The 21,253-nt window shown below is 41.4% G+C and overlaps 1 protein-coding gene across 6 annotated transcripts in view; it reads right to left on the bottom strand.

The window, feature by feature from the left end:
- slc6a9 (solute carrier family 6 member 9) overlaps window positions 1-21,253 on the bottom strand; it is a 292,380-nt gene that overhangs the window by 252,070 nt on the left and 19,057 nt on the right. For 5 of the 6 annotated variants that reach the window (XM_069938845.1, XM_069938844.1, XM_069938843.1 and 2 more), the window contains one exon: window positions 10,922-11,095. Coding sequence is in view for 1 of the 6 variants with exons in the window: in XM_069938848.1 (XP_069794949.1) it covers window positions 10,922-10,951 (30 nt within the window). In the remaining 5 variants the exon portion in view is untranslated. Of the gene's footprint in view, window positions 1-10,921; window positions 11,096-17,374; window positions 17,396-21,253 lie in introns of those variants that run through there. The other variant, XM_069938847.1, reaches the window with a different exon arrangement.

Genomic DNA, 21,253 nt, shown 5'->3' with positions numbered 1-21,253 from the left:
AAATAACTGCCTTATTGCCAAATAGAGTCAGCGTAGATACTTGATGGGCATGGTGGGCCAAAGGACCCATTTCAATGCTCTGACTCCATGCAGTGATCATCTCCAATATGAGGGAATGTATCTGAGATCCCAGTAAATTGGCTTGTCAATGATCCGTGTTCAAAGCTGGGTCGGGTCGGATCAGAGCATTCACACTGCACCAAGAAAACCTAGTTCAGTGCGATTTTTTACATAGGGAACCGCATCAAAAGGAGCAAAAGGAGTCACGACCTGCAGCATTACAGCAACGGCATCCCGGGAAGGCGGGTAAACCTTTTACACTGGAGCCAATGCAAAACGCATCGCCTCTGATACTACCTACCTTGGCAGGTAAGTTCCAGGATGAAAATGGACCCCCCCCCCCCAATTCTGTATTGGTCATGTTCACACAGGTAAGGGAAATGGTAAATGGTCAATTAAATATAGTCACTCAAATGCATGACATCATCACATCCTGAATTATCCATAAATCACATCCATTTGGTCTCAGCTTTGACCAGAAAAATTAACCGAAACAATCAAAATACTGTGTGGCTACAAAATCAAATCACAAACAGTGGATTCCATGCTGAGTGACCCATCTCTTCTTTTTATAAAGCCCTTCCACCAGCTTCAAGCGACAGGTTTAGGCATATGATAGAACACTCCTTCATCTGCGACATGAGGCTCGCTCCAACACTAAAGAGTTCTTGTAACATCCAAGCCCACTTAATTGGCACCTCTATCCACAAATGATGAGTACATTCTCTGCACCATGGCAACAATAAACTACAAAAAGCAATGCAAAAACTAATCAAGATCTCTTAGCATATGAACTCTGCCACCTAGAAGCACACAGGGCCACCACCTATTAAATTACAAAACATCCCAACTTGGAAATATATTACATTCCCTTCACAACAACTGGGTCCAAATCCTGGGGGCTCCTTTCCCAATCATGCACAGGGAACAGTCTCCGAGAAAGACTGCAATGATTCATCGTGGCTCACTGCCATACACCCAAGAGAAATTGGAGATGGAAATAAATGCTGATCTTGCAGGTGACATTCTATGCCCAAATTTTTTTTTAGTTTGTTATGACTGTTAAACGTTATACTGTTTACATTTCCAGTGGTCATTTCAAAGCTGCAATATGGTAAAAATTACCCAGGGAAATTTTAACTTCCCAGCTGGGATCCTAGGTATCATTTATTTCCAAACGTATCTTGTTCCTACTACAGTGTGGCTACCCAAAGATTAAAGAGGCAGTGTTTTCCACAGAAAATATCCCATTTAGTGTTTGGCCTGATTCAGCCCCATGTCTCTCATTGAAATTGTCTAATAATATTCTACTAAAGAAATCATGGTGGGCTAGAACTTTGTAATCATTAGCAAAAGCTTTGTTCTTTTATAAGATATTTAAAATTTAAAGACCATTCCTGCTAACAATCTATCTTAAATACAAAAGATTTTGATCAGAAGGCTGAGAGCATTTATTATATTGAGATCAGAGGTGTGGAATCAATGCCAGGGTTTAGTTGGTCGAGTTAGAAACAATCTCAACCTAGGATAGATGGGTGGTTGAAAGGAAAGGGATGTGGTGAAAGGATGTGTAAAATTCTATATTCTCATATGGAAGATGAATGTCATTATTCTTGAATCAGACTTCCAAACAAGGATCAGGGGACTGCAGGTGGAATCTGGAGCAACAAACAATCTCAGGAGGTCAAGTATCACCAGAGAGAGGAAAAGAATCATCCACATTTCAGGCTTAATAAACAGCCCTGACCCTAAACGTTGGCCATTCATTTTTCTCTCACTGATGCTGCTCGACCTGCTGATATCCTCCAGCCATTGTTTGTTGTGCACATTGTTGTTGAGGCTGTATTATTTACTGTCCTAGTCTCTACAAGAGATAGGATTAAGCTAGACAGTATGCAGAAAAGATTCACAAGCATGTGGCCTGGATTGCAAGACTCAAGTTATGTGGAGAGATTAGATAGGGTAGAAATGTGCCCCTCAGATCTCCCTTAAATCACCTTTCTTTCACATGAAACCAACGCTTTAACAATTGAAAACATTCTGGCTATCTACCCTATCTCTGCCTCTTGTTATTTTATATACCTGTCTTGTCACCCCCTCAGCCTCCTTTGCTCCAGGAAAACAGTTCCAGCCTATCTAATCTCTCCATGTAACTCAAGATTAGATTGGCTGGAATGGTTTACCCTGGATCAAAGGATGCTGAGGGCAGACAAGATAGAGGTAATTAAAGTAAAGAACATAGATACAGAAGATTGCCAGAATGTTTCCAATGTTAAACCATTGGTTTAGTGTGAGATGGAGGAGATTTAAAGGAGAACTGAGGGCTACATTTTCACACAAAAAGTAGGTTGTATCTGGGATGAGATGTCAGAGGTAACAGTGAAGAGAGGAAGACTATCAACATTTAGGCGTCATCTGGATTTCAGATTTATTGTCACAGTACATACATGACATAACATTTATCTCTGAGATTATTTTTTTCCTGCTGGCAAGGCAGAATTACCATTTCTTGGAAGAGCAAACAAAAACTGTACTCGCTGTACACAAGTACTTGAATGAATAAGCCTTTGGAGGGATATGGAATTGATGCAGGAAAATGGGATTAGTACAGCATCAGATTTTGGAGCAAAAATAGTCCATTCAGCTCATCAAGTCTGCACTGCCATTCCATCACAAACTGACCCATCCTCCCACTCAGCCCCACTCCCTGCTTTCCCCCCACAACCTTTGATAGCTTGCGGAGTGGACTCGATGGGCCAAATGGCCTACTTCTGTTTCTTTATCTTGTGACCTTCTGACTATTCAAATACCTTACAATCTCTGCCTTAAATACACCCAATGACTTTGACTTCCACAGCCACCCATGGAATCAAATTACAGAATTTCACCTCTCTCTGACTTACAATCCTGAAGTTGTGCCCTCTTGTCCTACATTCCCATACCATGGAAAACAACATTGCCACACCTACTCTGTCCAGTCCAATCAACATTCAAAATGCTTCTGAGGTTCCCCCCACCACCCCCACTCTTCTGAACTCCAAGGTGTACAGTCCAAGAGCCATGAAACATTCCTTATAAAATAATATCTTAATTCCAAGAATAATTTTTGTGAATTTTCTCTGAACCCTCTCCAATGCCATAAGGAGGAAATAAGGAGGAAAATATTGTACCCAGCGCTCCAAGTGAAGCCCAACCATTGCCTTATAAAACTTCAACATCACATCCCTGCTCTTGTATCCTGTCCAACTAAATATGAATGTCAGCATTGGGATCACCTTCTTCACCACCGACTCAACCTGAAGGTTAGCTTTCAGGGTATCCTGCACGAGGACTCCCAACTCCCTTTGCTCCCCCGAATTTTGTATTTTCTGTTATGTTATGTCATGTATGTACTCTGACAATAAATCTGAAATCCAGGAGACGCCTAAATGTGAATAATCTTCCTGTCTTCACTGTTACCTCTGACATCTCATCCCAGATACAACCTACTTTTTGTGTGAAAATGTACCCCTCCTTCATCTCACACTAAACATTGGAAACATTCTGGCAATCTTCTGTATCTATGTTCTTTACTTTATATACCTCTATCTGGTGAGACCGCACCTGGAGTACTGTGTCCAGTTCTGGTCTCCATATTTGAGGAAGGATATACTGGCTTTGGAGATGGTCTAGAGGAGGTTTACTAGGTTGATCCCTGGGAAGAAGGGGTTGACTTATGATGAAAGATTAAATCGTCTAGGATTGTATTCGCTCGAGTTCAGAAGAATGAGAGAAGATATAGGATTATGAAGGGGATGGATAGGATAGATGTAGGAAGGTTTTTTGAGCTGGCAGGGGAAACTAAAACGAGAGGACACAGTCTCAAGATTCGGGGGAGTAGATTTAGGACAGAGATGAGGAAAAATAGTTGTTCCCAGAGAGTAGAGAATGTTTGCAATTCTCTATCCAGGGAAGTGGATGAGGCTGCTTCATTAGATATATTTAAAATTCGGTTAGATACATTTTTGCATGATAGAGGAATTAGGGGATATGGGGAGAAGGCATGTAGGTGGAGTTAGGTCATAAATTAGATCAGCCAATATCTTACTGATCTTATTGGCTCGATGGGCTATTTTTGGCCTACTCCTGTTCCTACTTCCTATGTTTTGTCTGCCCTTTAATTCCTTCAACCAAAGTGCATGACCTTACTCTTTCCAACATTATATTTAATTTGCCCGTTCTCCTAAATTATCCATCTCTCTGCAGCCTCTCCATTTCCTCCTCACCACCTGCCCCTCCACCTATCTTTGTATCATCTGCAAGCTTTGCCACAAAGCCATTTATTCCATAATCCAAATATGAACATACTATGCAAAATGAAGTGACCTAAGGCAGTGACCTTGCAGAACATCACTGGTAACTGATGGCTAACCAAAATAGGACCCGGTTATTCTGTCTCCTGCTGATCTGCCAATACTCTACCCATGTTAGTATCTTTCCTGTAATTTCATGGGGTCTCATCTTGTTAAGCAGCCTCATGTGCAGCCCCTCGTCAAGGTGAAAATCCAAATATACAACATCCTCTGCATGTCCTTTGTCTATCATGCTTGTGGCCTCCTGAAAAAATTGCAATCAGTTTGTCAGGCAAGATATTCCCTTAAGGAACTTTTCTGACTTTGGCTCATTTTACATCTCCATGTACTCCAATAACCTCATCCTTGACAATCAATTCCAAAAACATTCCAACCATCAATGTTAGGCTAACAGGTTTATAAGTTCCTTTCTGCTACTCCCTTTTGCAATTTTCTAGTCCTCCACAACTGTGTCGCATGATTAGTGTAGTGGTTAGTGCAATGCCTTCACAGTGCCAGCAATCAAGACCAGGGTTCAAATCCCATAGATTTTCCCTGTGTCTGCATGGGTTTTCCCCAGGCATTCGTGTTTCCTTTCACCATTCAAAACATACCGGGTGTTGTAAGTTAATTGGGTGTAAATTGGGAAGCATGGAATCGTGGGCCGAAATTTTAAAAATTTTAAAAATGCCAGAATCTGTTGATTCTTGGAACATCATTACCAATGCCTCCACAATTTCTATAGTTATTTCATTCAGAACCTGAGAGTGCATTCCATCTGATTTGGGAGACAAATGCACTTGTATACTTAGCTTTGTTAGGAGGAGGAGAGTCAGGGTGTCAGGATCACCTGTGTGGCAGTGAGCAAGTGAGAAGGTCAGATAAGTTTAGCTGGGTGATGTTTGGGGAGATGAAGAATGCAATGTTGTGTTGTGTCTAGTCAATAATAAAAAGAAAATCTACAATGCTGAAAGAAACAAGTGAGTTTATTCTTTACTTGTCTGTAAGCTATGTTAAATCAGTTCTATTACAAGGCCATTCAGCTTCCCAAGCTGAATCACACTTCTCTTGTGTGATCGTGACTGCACTCAGGGTAGAAAGTCTGGTACACTGCAAATGTCTTCCACAGTGAAGACTGCCATTTCCCAGTCACCCATTACAATTTTCTTCAGCAATAATGGGCAAGATGGTTGGCATAGACACAATGGGCTGAAGGGCCTGTTTCTATAGTGTACAACTATGACTCAAAATAATGAGTGAATTATGTTGCAGAGGTAGCAATTCTATAGAAGTCAACCACTCAAGAAGTGGATCTTCATCTGGAAGGAAAGTTTTTCTTTGCTAAATGGCCTGGATTCTCCTCCTGTTGAAGTGATAGGCATAGTCCTAACAAGAACTTTGAAACTCTCAATAAATCAGCAAGGAATCACTGAGAACTCTACCTTGTTTGCAATGATTTTATACAAGAACAGAGCTGACCATCAGCACCAAAACAGAATGAAATGAAAAGCAGCATTCAAAGAGAGTGTGAAACTGCCACACAGCAAGATGTAGAAGAGGGAGAAATCCAGAGGTTTCATCAATACATTTTTGTGGGCATTCCCGCAAGGGAGAGGGCCTGGAGAAGTTGCCTAACTTGCATAGAAAGTAGGTAGAGAATAGTAGAGAGAATCTGAAGGAAGTTTGCAGAGACTACCAGCGAAGCCTCCTCCATACCATGGACTATAGTACAGCCAAAAGTATAATTAAAAGCAAAAATGAAAAACTCTCTGCAAGGACCGGAGTTTCTTTAATGACCAAGCTGTTGAGATAAATGATCTGTATTCTCAGAGATGAGGTCTGGTATTTTCTAAAGCAAATTGTACTACCCATACTTCAGTAAGCGATTGGTTCACAGAGTCCTGCCTTTGTCTGCATTGTTCTCAAACAATGGGAGTGCTTCAATTAAACTTCATATTCTGTAAAGCCTGGTGATTGAGAGGAATGCTCATCAGTGATGGGTTTGCTTTGTCCATACCTTCAATCATTTCCTCCTTACATGATCAAAACAAATATATTTGAATCAAGAAACCCATTTTTGGAGGACAAACTGCTACCATCAGCAGACCTAAACTGAAATACACACTCAGGTCCCAATTACCAAGGTTCAACAGCAGTTTTCAAAATAGCTTCTGCAGTACAGCAGCTAATTCTGAGATACATTACACCTCATTGTTTTAAGGGAGAGCCAGAGAAGAATAGGACATTGTTTACCATTTCCTGCTTCATTTTGATAAAACATACCATTGACCAGCCTCTGGGGAACATTGATAGTTCATCTAAGAGGGTAATGTGACTTTATGTAGAATTTATGTAGATTGCCTATAAAATACAAATTCTCCTGTTTTCTGCCCCAAAACAAACAATAATTTAGAACAGGCTTCAGGAAGGTGTGAAAATTGAATTTCATGGATGAGTTTTCTTTCGTGCTGCTTTCAACCTGAAATAAGTCAATTTCTTAGTGTACGAGGCATGCTTCAACTCATGAGCCATTATCTAAGCTGTTTATTTCCAAACAGGTAGGAGAAGCACACACAGGATTATCAGTCATAACAAGATATTTGCAAGCTGTGACTAAAGGTTGAGGGAAAGATATGGGGGCTGTAGGTTCATTGTGATTATAGGTTGAGTGAAATGTATGAGGAGCATAGGTTAATTAGGTGTAAAATTGGTGGCATAGACTCATGGGCCGAAATGGCCTGTTACCGTGCTGTATGTCTAAGTTAAAATAAAGAAAGGGGATAGGTGGGTGAAAGGAGAACGATGGATGAGGAGGAACACAAGAAGATGAGCAAAAAACAATTCAGGTGGAAAGTTGTGTTTGCATTTTGGGGGAGAGTGATGGCAGTGTAACGCTTACCAAAGGACAGACACAATGAGTAGAATGCCAATTTGATCAGAAAATTAAATGGCCAGTCTTATAAATGGAGAGAAACAAGAAGCTCTGCAGATGCTGGGGTCACAGAAGTGCTGGAGGTCCACAGCATCCATCAGAAGTAAAAGACAGTGGAAGTTTTGGGCCTGGGCCCTTTGTTCGTAATGTGAAAAAACAGGTAAATGCTTGAATACTTGAATAAGCAGCCCTATAACTACTGTTGCTAGGCAAGAGATTGAATGACTCATCACTGGCTCCTGAAAGTCTTTTTTATGTTCTTCTTTGGCTTGGCTTCGCGGACGAAGATTTATGGAGGGGTAATGTCCACGTCAGCTGCAGGCTCGTTTGTGGCTGACAAGTCCGATGCGGGACAGGCAGACACGGTTGCAGCGGATGCAGGGGAAAATTGGTGGGTTGGGGTTGGGTGTTGGGTTTTTCCTCCTTTGTCTTTTGTCAGTGAGGTGGACTCTGCGGTCTTCTTCAAAGGAGGTTGCTGCCCGCCGAACTGTGAGGCGCCAAGATGCACGGTTGGAGGCGAGATCAGCCCACTGGCGGTGGTCAATGTGGCAGGCACCAAGAGATTTCTTTAGGCAGTCCTTGTACCTCTTCTTTGGTGCACCTCTGTCAAGGTGGCCAGTGGAGAGCTCGCCATATAACACGATCTTGGGAAGGCGATGGTCCTCCATTCTGGCGACGTGACCTACCCAGCGCAGTTGGATCTTCAGCAGCGTGGATTCGATGCTGTCGGCCTCTGCCATCTTGAGTACTTCGATGTTAGGGATGAAGTCGCTCCAATGAATGTTGAGGATGCAAATCAAGATTCAAATCTCTCAGTAATTGAAAAGCAAGAGATCTGAGAATAAGAAAGTGCTGGAAACACTCAGCAGGTCACACAGCATCTCTGAGTCAATATTTCATTCTGTTGACCAGTCATTAGAACTGATGTCACGATGAAACTTATAGACCTGAAACAGTTGCAGTTTCTCAATATAGAAATGCTGCCTGACCATCTCTGAGTATTTCAAGCATTTTCTGTATTCATAACATTGCTCTCCCAGGGCTGAATATCCAAGAGCCTTCATGCCATGCAGGTTGAAGGAGTTAAACAATTCCTTTAACCTAGCCCTGGGTAAGGTAAAAATGGTAAAGGTTACTGTAGTTGAAGGGGAACATTGCTGATTCGGGCACAGAAGTGCTGCCGAAACTCAGCAGGTCACGTAGCATCCGGAGAAAACAAAGGATCGTCGACATTTCAGACCTAAGCCCTTTTTCAGGAAGATACTAGTTACTGTAGTGAGAATTATATTGTCGACAACGCCTACGGCGAGTTCAAAAGGGTGCTGACTGTTGAGAGATAAACTGTTTCTAATGGTCTCTGGGACAAATGAGCATCAAAGCCCAAAGATCAATTTCCCTTTTAGATGTTTACACTTTAGACCAAATGTGAAGAAACCAGAATGTGCAATTTTTAATGATTTTTGTTGTGTGTGGGCTCAATGCCCAGAGTGGCCTCCCCTAGCAATGCACCAATCAAAAAGGGAAGAATGTGCACAGTCCCGAGTTTGTTGTCTTGAGGGCCTGGCAGGCAGACACACTGGTCAACAGAACCATGTTCAAAAACCTTGATTGCTTTTAGATAACTTGCATTAAAATAAAATTAACTTCAACTTTACAAACATTTTCTGTCAGCGGGTTCAAAGAAAATCCAAAACGTAAAGAAAATAAATGCAAAGCATCAGAGAAGAAATCTCAATAAAATTAGTAGACAAATAAAATCAAAGGTATTTGCACGGTGCATTCCAAAATGTTGTGAAATGCATCATTAGTAAGGTGCATTTTTCCTTTGTTTGGGCCAGATCCCCTGAGCTTGCAGTCACCATGTTCTACACATTTTCCTTGGGCTTCTCCAAAATGTTGTGAAATGCATCAATAGTAAGGTGCATTTTTCCTTTGTTTGGACCAGTTACCCTGAGCTTGCAGTCACCATGTTCTACACATTTTCCTTGGGGTTCAAATCTTTCAGAAAGTGATCTCTGTCACCATACAAGGATTGACACACCCAAGTCAGACAAAAATGGCTGTCACATTTGAAAGCCAAGCTGCCAAATTTTAGAAAGGGAGAGATCGAATCACATGAACTGGCATTTCACCCCATTAAGTCCATGTTCCCCTTCAGCCACTCATTCTCATTAGCCCCTTTTCCACTGCAACCCAGGAATTGACAACCAATTTACTGGTTAAGGGTCCAATGGAAAAGTGAATCAATCGGCATTCCAGCGTCAAATCACACATAATCTTGTGTGGGATTGACAGCCTCGACCCCTTCTCACATCCCTGGGTCAGCTGGTGCCGGCGTGCAGATTAAACCAGTGAGAAAAAGGACAAGTTGAAGCCCAGGACTATTGTTGAAGGTAGACTCCCCAATCCCTGGGGATGACTTGTGAGCAGTGCGAAAGTGGGTAGTGTCCCGGTTAAACGTGGCTCAGTGGGAACAGCAAAAACGGCTTCTTTAACCAGGACACTGCACAGCCAATTAACTGGGATTAATCACATTTTTATTCTCCCCATATTCTCATTAACTCTCCACAAATTCTACTACCTCACAAACACACCAGGGGCATTTTACAGGGATTAATCACCCAAACAATCTAATGTCTTTGGATGTGAGAGGAATCCAGAGCATGGACAAACACATCAGCATAGGAGTGGGGCACCGAATTGAAATGGTTGGCCATTAGGAAGATCCCTGTCACTGATATGGACAAAGCAAAGGTGGTGTTTTAATGAGCTTCTCTGCTGAACAGCAGAATCCAAGTGACACACCACCAAGTTTTATCTCAGACCTCAGACTCAATTAAAACCTTATTTTTGGGACAAATGAGATTGTGTGTGCTCATTGTGGGCTGCAGACACAACAGAAAGAGCCATTAGTAGGTCCCAACATTACACCAGAAACAGTCTACCTTCTACCTATCATTTCTAAAACTGAGCAATCTGGAAGGGAAAGCCCCAACTTCTCAAGTCACATCAGCACCATGATATATAGTAAAACCTCGATAAAATGCAGTAGTTGGGGTCCAAGATTTCATACCGTGTTACAGCTGAGTCGCAGAACAGATTAATACATGTCATGATTCAGAAAGCAGGAAAACAGAATACTGTGACTCAAACCCTACAATAAGACTTTAAACTCCTCATATTAACATTCACATCTTGTAAATGAGTCAAAAGAGTCCATTTTTGAGTTTGTGGCTGTTCACCACTGTTAGCCTGGCTCCTAAAATCAATGTTTGGGGTCCGCAGACACCCGCGCTATAAGCGATTCCACAGATTACCCAAATGGACCATTGGAAAACCTCCAGACCCAAAGGCACTATTTTCTGGGGTTGAGAAGGTAGATGCGTTTGTGGAGGAACACGACACAGATTGCACAAACTCTTTGTCACAGCAATGCTCTCAGGCAGTTATTGCACTTCTTTCTGTCACATGAAAAACAGACCATAAAGAGTAGAACCATAGCAGCAACGTCTACACAAAATTACACAGACAAAGGAAGATCTAAGAATTTAACAATACAGCTTGAGAGTTTGAGATAAAAATGTTCTTAACAGCTTACCAACATGGCTTCAGAACTTTTGTCAGCCATGCTCTGACTGAATTGCTCAGATTGATCAGAGCACAATCTTCATAAACTTTTACTCAGCTCAGTCACTGCTGCCCTCTGTCTCCTTCTTGGAGTGGCTGTAATTAGCTTCTCTTCACCCTGTTACTTCCAGGAATCTTGAATATTCTGAAATGACATGTGGCACAAGGGGTTTTATTTTAAGTCCAGATCTTGGCACTTGTATCAGATTCTAGATCAGGGGTCATTTAGGTTCAACCTTTAATACTCAAGACAAGAGACTGCAATCCTGAAAAATAAAAAAAAGTGAGCTACTGGAGGAACTCAGTAAGCCAGGCAGGATCTGTGGGGGCAAACAGGTGGTCACCATTTTGGGTCAAATCCCTGTAACAGGACTGAGTGTATAAAGGGGAATAGCCAGTGTAGAGAGGTGAGGCGTGACTGCAGTAAGCAGTAGATTGATCCAGGGTTAGGAGTGTTTGATGGGAGAAGGAAGGGTGCAGATAGCGACAGAGGCGATGAGGTGATCCACAAACATCATGTTGATGATGAGGGCAAGAGGGATTGAAAATCAACGTAAACAAAGTTAGATAGCAAGGACTTTGCTGTTAACCACGAATGAACAGTGCATGTAATGAACACATAATTCTGCAGACACTGCTACTGTAATAAAATTTCAGGTCACACAGCAGGTCACACAGCCTACTTGATATAATAAAGTGACATAACTGACGTTTCGGGCCTAAGCCCTTCATCAAGGCATGATCAATAGACGTCTGAATAAAATGATGTTTGGAAAGCCAGGGGGCGGGGGGGGGGAAGGGGGAGAACTGCAGGCATGAGGTCATAGGTGGATATGGGAAGGAGGACACAAAAGGGAGGGTGTTTCGGTTCATGCCTGGAAGCTCTCAGACAAGCTTGTTGCATTGGAAGCTTTGATGGATGAGCATCTTTAGTTCACATGCAAAATGCACAGACAATTTTACCACAAGTAGAAGAGTGGATATTGATGGTGATTGAGAGTAAGAATGGGTTTAAATGAAAACTGTAAGAGAACACAGACAAACAGAAACAATGTGGAAAACTCGTACATAGTATTGATGATGGTTGCTGAGTGAAACTGGGAAGCAAAAATTAGTCAAGACTTTTACTAAATACATTGTCTCAGTGAAGGACCTGACTCAGCACTGTTATCTTTCTCACTTCATTGGACAGCATACTGCTGACAATTTTATTTGTGGTTTAATTAATGAAGTAGTTAAAGTTAATATATCCAAAATACTTCCATTTGGTTTATATTCAAATACGGAAATGACGAGAGAGTTTACCTAATGTTCTGTACAAGCACAAAGACACAGAGAAAAAGCTCGAGTTCCATGGTAGAATCTGAGACATGAAGGGCGAGACTAGAATGAATAATTCTCATGGGTGCCATGGAAATCATCAACCAAACAACAAAATGCTTTTAACTATCAGAAAATAAACCACATTTTCTTTTGAAGATAAAATGATCTCTGACAAAAGAACTGCATGGGAACAAATAAAGTCTGGGCATCCTATAGCATTTATTCCAACAATTTTGATAGCAAAAAGCTGAACAACCTAAAGTGGCCCTCATTTAATGATCAGTGCAACGGAATGAGCATCAACACCTAAAATGACAGGAGAAGAGAATGAAAAGAACTGACTCAGTGGAATTTCTTGTTTATTTTTACTGAGTGACAACTTTGTTTGACGGGTTTAATGTATCTTATATTCTGAACTTTAAATAAATGGGAGGGGAGGTGAGGGAGGGAGGGAGGGAGGGAGGGGAGGAGGGAAGGGGGGGAGAAAATGACACTGTATATATTTAAGAAGGAAATGTATGTATCTTGACCAATATGGTTTATAGTGTGAAAAATAAAAAAATTTTTAAAAAATGTAATGAGTTGTTTGGTTTCAAGGCACTCACACACATCTGCATAAATTCAGCCAGCTACCAAGGATAAAGTGGTGAGCAGTTGAAAACATTGCAAAAAGTTTAAGATTTTAAACTCGGCAAAATGCTCATTATATCATGGCAGCCAAACAATGAAAAATTTCAATACCACACTGAAAGATCATGGGAAGGTCTTGGGGTAGAAGGTAAATCTGGATATGTGAAATATGTGAAATTATGCCTTTGACAAATGGAGATTATACTCAATATCAACAGGGGGGGGGGTCAACAGGGGGTCAATTCAAATGGCCACAGGAAGGCAGTAAGGGTAAAAATAGAAAAACATTTATATAATTTTCACAAACTTAATTATCTCCCTTTGCTCCAGAAGATTGAGGAAGACCTTGATAGATGGAGGACTCTGCCCACAACACTGATGGGTAGAGTTAACTCTATCAAAATGAAAGTGATGCCAAGACTCCAGTATCGTTTTCAGTTCTTACCCATTTCATTGCCACAGGGTTTCTTTAAGACGCTTGACGAATGTGTCATAAGGTTCCTGTGGAATGCCAAAGTGGCTAGAATCTCCATGGAAAAGTCAACATGGGATCACAATTTGGGGGTGGGGGGAGGGGGTTAAAATGACCATATTTTTTTAAATCTTATTGGACAGCCCAGCAAGGTTTGTCACCTCACTCTTTGATGGGGTGGGGGGGTGGGCATGCTCCCCTCCTGGGCACAAATTGGACTATATGCAATAGGTGAAAATATGGCAGGAGAATTTATGAACAAATGGGACATCAAATTAATTTCAAAGAAAGCAGATAACCCCATAATAAAGTATATTCTTCAGATATGGCAAAAAAATAAATCAATGAATTAGATGGAAGATGGGGATACATCCTAAAATGGCTTTGACTCAGAACAAGTTGATACCCTTGACTCTGGGTAATAAGATCCTGGGCACCTGGTGCCAGAAGGGGATCTGGTGTATCGAGGACTGTTACAAATGAAGGCAGCTCATAACATTCGAGCAGTTGAATAACAAATATGGTCTGTCTAATATACACGTCAAACTCTGGCCCGCTGGCCCGCGATATAATTATATTTCGCCCGCAAGATCATTTCAAAAATGTATTAGAGGTGGCTCGCCCTGCAGCGAGAGCCGATGCTGTTTTTTGGTAATGTCACCCCCACCATCCTCCCCCTTCATTGCACATCCTTCCCCATTGTAACACGAGAAATTGTCACACGAGAAGTCTGTCGATGTTATCAGCCGGCAAGCCAGTTGGAAGGCTCCCCGCACAACCAGTCACTTCTCCCACCTGTCAAGCGGTGCGGCGGATGGGCAAGCGCCTGTGATTTCCTGTCGGCGTGACGGGCATGGCAGGCTGCGCACGGCCCCCGGGCAGCGCGAGCCCCGCGCGACTGGCACCAGACGGCCCTTCCACAGCGCGAGCGCACTTCTCCCGGTCGCCACAGCCTTCAGCGCTTGCACCCGTGCGGACCCCAGGGACAGCTGGTTCAGCCCTGCACGTGAAGAGAGAGATGGTGGCTGTCCGCAAAGGCTGATCGGCAGCGCGCTGGGCCTGAGTGGGTGGGTAAGCAGGGGTGGGCAAGCAGGGGTGGGCAGAGGGTGTAGGTGAGGAGTAATGGGCAGGGGAAGTTATGGTGGTGCGAGGGGCAGTTAGAGGGAGGGATGAGTAGAAGGAGGGGTGGATAGGGAAGAGGTAAAAGGGGAGGGGCAGGGTGAATAGGGGAGGGGTGATTAGAGGGTGAGAGACGGGTAGAGGGAGGAACAGATTGAGGGGAGAAGCAGTAGAGGGGCGTGTATAGGATGGGGTGGGTAGAGGCAGAGCGAGTGTAGTGAGGGGTGAGTAGAGGTTGGGTAAAGGACTGGTCAGGTAGAGGGATAGTGGGTCGAGGGTGAATAGAGGCCTAGAGCCTGAGGAGTGAGCAGGAAATGCTGAGTCCTGATCTAGGCCAAAATGGACACAGCCTGTGAATGCTGACTACATCTCCACAGGGACCAAATAGGTTTCCCTCAGGTCAAGCAAAGGGTGAACTTGAGCTACCTACTCCTGACCTGCAACATTATCCTCCTAAAGTTATATCCTAAAGTTTAACATTACATATGTTGAAAGAAGAGAAAACATGCAGATGTTGTTGAAAATTTTCAATAAATATTTAGTTCGGCCCTCGACTTAGTCCAAGTTTTTAATTTTGGCCCTCTGTGAATTTGAGTTTGACACCCCTGGTCTAATAGAACATTCTTCTGCTATCTGCAAATAAGATTTTTTTTAAAGGGAGAAATTAGGACCATCTATGACCCTGCCTGGGTCTACGAATGTGAAGATTTTAATTCAACATTTATTTCTCAAATGTATTACATATTCGAAAGTGAGAACCTGAAGCCAGGCTTACACAGGTCAAGAAAGAGATGAGAGTTGGACTTGGGCACAACAATCAATGAAGAGTGGTGGCAAGACCTGTGTCTGGACAGCATGACTGGAGACATCAATGCCAGATACAGGTTGGTGCAATACAACTTCTTGCACCAGCTGTACCTCACACCACAAAAATTACATAAATCAAAGCCAAAAATGTCAGAAATATGCTTTAGGTGTAGAGATTGGAACTTTATCCACTCCAACTGGCTATGTACAGGATGAGACCCTTCTGGAAAGAACTGGGGGACATATTGGAAAAAAAAATTACAGAAGTGGATTTTCCACAAGATCTGGAGTTGTACCTTTTGGGAAATATTGGAAATGTGAGTTTTAGTCTGTCCAAATATCAAATTCAGTTTGTGAAGGTCGCCTTGGAGGTCGCCAGGAAGGGTATAATGGTTACGTGGAAGTCTGACTCCCAATTAAATACCACATAATGGAATATGGAAATACAGCATTACAATCTAATGGGAAGCATGGAACATTTGTTAAAGTGTGGCAGCCATATCTGAAATATATGGGCATGTAGATTGACTAGCTTCCTCTCCCTGTGAAATATGGATATTATAAAAACTTGCCTTAGTAGGGAAAGGATTGAAGTTAAGGAAATAAGATATGGCTCAGGCGATGTGCATGTTTTCATTTTAGCCCTTTTTTTTAGTTGGTTTTATTTTAGTTTGGTTGTTCTTTTAGTTTTTTGTTTTATTTCTTACTTGGGTTATTTAGATAATTAGGTTGTTCCTTTTTTTAGGTTTTTGCTGGGGGTTCTGAACCCCACTTGAATTTACTTGCATTTGTATAATGTATAATTGGTATGGTAATGTGTTTGGGGGAAAGAGAGGGGAAGGGGTGTAAAACACAGACTCTACATTCCATGAATATTGAGAAAGATAGGATTGATTGCTGAAATTTGTAAAAAGTCAAAATATAATATTTTTTAAAAAACAATGAAAACTTCAAGGGATTGTAACTGATTATATTAATTGATCAAAACAGTTTGGCAATCTTTGGCTAAACAATTGAAACCTGTTTGGTATGAATGATTCAGTCATGCCAAGGAATACTAATGGGAGAGTCCACAAGTACATCCATATATATCTGTCCCAGTATTGCAGATTACAATGCTCATGTCCCTCTCAAGCCAGGTGTAAAAGCCATCTACATTAGACATTCACCTGTCCCATTTACATTTAAGAACCAGTTGGATAAATAACAGCAAAATTAAATGCTAGACAAAACAATCCAGAATGACTAGCCAACTCCAATCACCGTAAAGCAAGAAACACCATTCAGTGACCTTGAATCAAGCAGGTAATGATGAATATGTAAAGTGGATAAATATTGGATTCGCAATTATGGATCGAGAGTCATGTAATAACCAATGATTTAGGAAAAACTTGAAAAGTGAAGGAAGTGATGTTCAAATTGAGAAAGAGACATGAGTGGTGATTGTGGAGTGAGCATACTTTTTCTTTGGTCACAAATCATGATCTGTTGTCAATAGTACTGTCAAGTAGGGAGGGGGGGTGGGAAGGAGAGAGGGAAGGGAGGGGGGAAAAGGGGAGAAAATGACACTGTGTATATTCAAGAGGCAAATGTTTGTGTGTATTTTGGTTAATATGGTTCATAGTGCGAAAAATATAATTTTTTTTTAAAAAGAATGCAAAAGTAGGCTACACTCATATCAGCATATAATTATATAATTGAAAGTAAAGGTTTGAAAGTTTACCAAGTACAAATTCAAAGTGAGATTCATATTGGTAAATTTCTAGGTATAGTAATGGAGATAGCCAAATTTTTAAAAAACAGTATTATTCAAAAAATGAGAAAACATTAAATTAAGGATTGGATCAGTCAAATGGCCACTTGAAGACATGGTATTACAACTGATGATATGAAGTGTTGACAGAACAAGGTGGGGGTTGTGTTAAATGAGAACGCAAACTTGTCATACCAACATGTTGAAAAGACAAACTTTAGAACTGAATGTTAAGGTAGTGTGAGAAATAAGGCAATTACTAAAACATCAGGATTAGAAAAAAATCTTAAAAGTTTGCAAAACCAAGCTAATAAAATCACCTTTGCAAAATTAGAAAAGACGATGCTTGGACGGTTAGCATAATGTTGTTACAGCGCCAGCGACCCAGGTTCAAATCCAGCACTGCCTGTCAGGGGTTTGCACATTCTTCCTGTGTCATCTTGGATTTCATCCACGTGCTCAAGTTTCCTCCCACCCTTCAAAAGCCTATGGATTTGCAGATTAATTGGTGTATTTGGGCGGCACAATCTCACAGGCCAGAAGGGACTGTTATTGTGCTGTATGTTTACATTTTTTTTAAATGTTAAAAGTGCAAATTATTTTGAAACGAGGATTGATAACATCTTAGCACTCATGCATAGTTGTTCAAAACAAATTGTGATAAAACTGGCTGGATCTCATACTTTTAATAAAGCATGCTGTCAAAGAGTTGAAGTTCATTTTTGAATATCATGTATTACCAGGAACTCCATCCAGTTTTTCCTCTTTAAATACTGAATGAAGCAATTGAAAAAGCACACACTTAAATCACCCAGCATTAAACAATGCACCGATGAGGTAAGAGTTGTCTTGCATGCACGGAAGAAAAAAATATGAGTTTTCAAGTTTAATAATTATAAATTGTCAAACGTCTGCAAAAACATTCAATGCATTTCACCAGTTATAATTTTGCTGTTACGCAAGTCAGAATATTTGTTTCAGCCAAATTATAGAATGATTACAGTACAGGAGGCAACTCATCTGGTTTCTGCTTGTCCTTGGCCAGAGAACCCTAAAGTTCCACACTCTCCCTTCTTCTCCATAGCCTTGCAATTTTTCCTCCAACGTAGTTGTCTTTCGGAGCCACAATGGAACCCACCTTCACATCTGCAGGCAGTTCGTTCCAGGTTCCAAACATAAAATGCACAAAAATATTTGTTCTTGTATCACCCTTAATTTTCTTCCCTTTTATTTGCGATGTTCCAGTCCTCCAAACGGAACATGGTCATATAATGTGGGGGCCTCATGTACAAAATCTCTCCTCAGCCATCTCGTTTCCAAATAAAGGAGCCTCTAATCTATCCTGGTCACTGAAATCTTTCATCCCAGGAAGGAAGCAGTCTTGCAATTATTTCTTCTGGACCTTCTAATCCTGCTGAGCCCCTTCTCTCCATCCACAACTACAGTGACCTCCAAATAGCCAACCATTTCAATTTTGAGCCATACTCTCACACTCACATGTCTGTCCATGACCTTATGCACCATCCCACCCTGACCACCCAAAGATTGGAGGAACAACGCCTTATCTTCTGCCTGGGCCCTCTCCAGCCAAGTGGCATGAACATTTATACCTCTGTTAAACTTGCTTGCAATACTTTCCCCTCCCCCTTTTCTGTTTTTCCAGTTCCCCCCTCCCTTCCCCTTTACCTATCCCTCCCCAACCCCCATCATCACTGCTGTCCCCTCCCTCCCCTCATCCACCTATCATTTCCTGCCTTTTCTATCCCCCCCAACCTTTTTGTTCGGATGCATGCTGACATTCTCTCATACCCTGATGAGGGGTTTAAGCCTGAAACGTTGGTCATGTATTTCTACCTTTTCTACATTGTTTGATCTGCTGAGCTTCTCCACTATTTTGGGTTTTTTTACTTAGATCAATAGTGGTGATCAGAATTGAACATGATGCTCTTGAGTTCTGTGCTGGAATATCTTCTAAATGTTCAACTGGCTGTCCTTGTTTTAATAGTCTAGTCTTCAGTAAAGCCCAAGATTGTGTATGTTGTATCAGATATTTTATCAATCTTTCCTTCCACTTACATTTTCATCCACTCATCTCCCCACCACCCACCCCTGTATTTCCTCCTTCATCCCTTTTGGACCATCACCTTTTATTCTATTTGCTTCTCAGTTCCTTTGATCAAAATGCAACACCTCACACTGGGTAACTTTCTGTGGAGATTTTGCAAGTCCTCTTGCATGTTATTTCTGTGTCTATGTGAACGTCCCCCTTGGCTCCGGTTTACCCCCATTTTTCAAGACACGCATGTTGCAGCATTAATTGGCCACTGCAAATAGCCTCCAACATTTCAGCAAATTGGTGGAATCTGGGAAAATTGTGGAGAATATGGGGAGAATTTTTAAAAAGACACAGATTAACGTAGCATTATGAGCTCAGAGGATCCCAAAACCCAGCAGCAATAGATATTCACCAAGACAAATGGTTACTTAAGCAAAAGTTCCTTTTAATTCTCTTTAAACATGAAAACAGGATCAAACACTAACTTACCACTATTAACTTACTTAACCTAACTTAACCCCCTTCTAATTCTAAGCGCTTGTGTATGTAATGTGTGTGTAAATTTAGAAAAGTTCTTTGGTTCACAGTCCAATCTCACTTCTCATTCCTCCAAGTTCACTGGTTGCAGGCAATTCTTTAACATTTATGAATTTCACCAGGCTTTGGTGTTTGAAAGGTAAATGGTTATCACTCAGGAAGGTTCTTGTTGGTTTTCAGAGAGAGATTTGTTGTTCGCTGGACACCCACAAAACTTATTAGTTTTAATCAGCCACATCAGTCTTTTGCCGAGGAAACTTTCCCCATCAAGGTTTTCCAGATGATAACCTCTTTCTTTCAGGTCACCATGGAATTCTTTTTTGTTTCCCTTATTTCAAGTGATACATTAGTCCTCTCCTCTTGTATGGACCACTAAGACTTTGACCAGGCTGAACTAAGCACTCATAACCCGTCTTCAAAATGGGGTTCCAGTCCTAGCTGCTGAATTCTCTCTCTCTCTCACATACAGAAAACTCTGTTTTACTCTCTCTGCTTGTAAAACCACAACCCCCTTAGAGCAGCAAACTGCACTCAGACAGCCAGCGGCTCCTCCGAGTTCCTTCATCCGTTGCTTTTCAAAACAACAATCCATTAGTGAAGTCCCTTCGGCAAGATTTTTGCAAAGGAACTCGGAGCCAGCCTGTCTGGCTTGAGCAGACCTCCAGTATTTAAAATGATATCGGTTTTGAAGTGTTTGTATGTGACCTACACTAAAAAAAAACTGCCACAATTCATCTCCCCAAAACATACAATACAAACATATTCTGTCACAGAAGGATTAGTACAAATGGTTGGCTGGACTCAGTCAGCTGACGAGCTTCTTTCTATAATGTTACTCTATTCATTACCTTTATGCCATTCGCTGCAACTTTGCAGATAAGCTAATTATTTGAACCTTGGCAAAAGCCTTATGAAATCTATGTGCATCATCTTTAACACATTAATGACTTATCTCAAACTTTCTATCAAATTGGTTCACACTTAAAAAGTCCATGATGGTTTCATTAATCCTTTTGGCTTCATGTGACAAATAATCCTATCCCCTGCTGACTTGCAAAAAGCATTTCCACTCCCAAGGTTAAAATTACCAGCCAATAATTAATGGGTTTATCCCTATTCCCTTTTGAACAAGTTACATGTGTTACTTTTCAGGACTCCATCCACACACAATGTGCTTTGGAAGATTGGGGCCAGTATCTCCATGGGCTCCTCTTGTGTTTCTCTCAGAGTTCTAGGTTGTACATCATGTGGTTCTTTAAATTAACTCATGTTTCTATTGTCTCATTTTTAATGTATCCAGCATCTCAACTATGGTTTGCTGGAGTCATAATTGAAGTATGCAATACAAAAGGGAACTTGACATTTTAGATATACAGCACAGTAACTGGTCCTTCCAGCCCACGCTGCCCAAATGTACCAATGAAGGATGGAAAACAGGAACACCTGGAGGAATCTCAAGCCAACACAAGGAGAATGTACAAACTCCTTGCAGACATCACCAGATTCAAACTCTGGTTGCTGGCAATGTAATAACATTGGGCCACCTTCCAAAAGGGAAATAAAATCAGAAGTACTCAAGTAATTAATGTAACTTCAGCAAGTGATA

This window comes from Narcine bancroftii, chromosome 5 (genome assembly GCF_036971445.1).
Source record: "Narcine bancroftii isolate sNarBan1 chromosome 5, sNarBan1.hap1, whole genome shotgun sequence".
Classification (NCBI taxonomy): Eukaryota; Metazoa; Chordata; class Chondrichthyes; order Torpediniformes; family Narcinidae; genus Narcine; species Narcine bancroftii.
The sequence above is the reverse complement of the archived record's forward strand: the minus strand, read 5'-3'. Positions and strand labels throughout refer to the sequence as shown.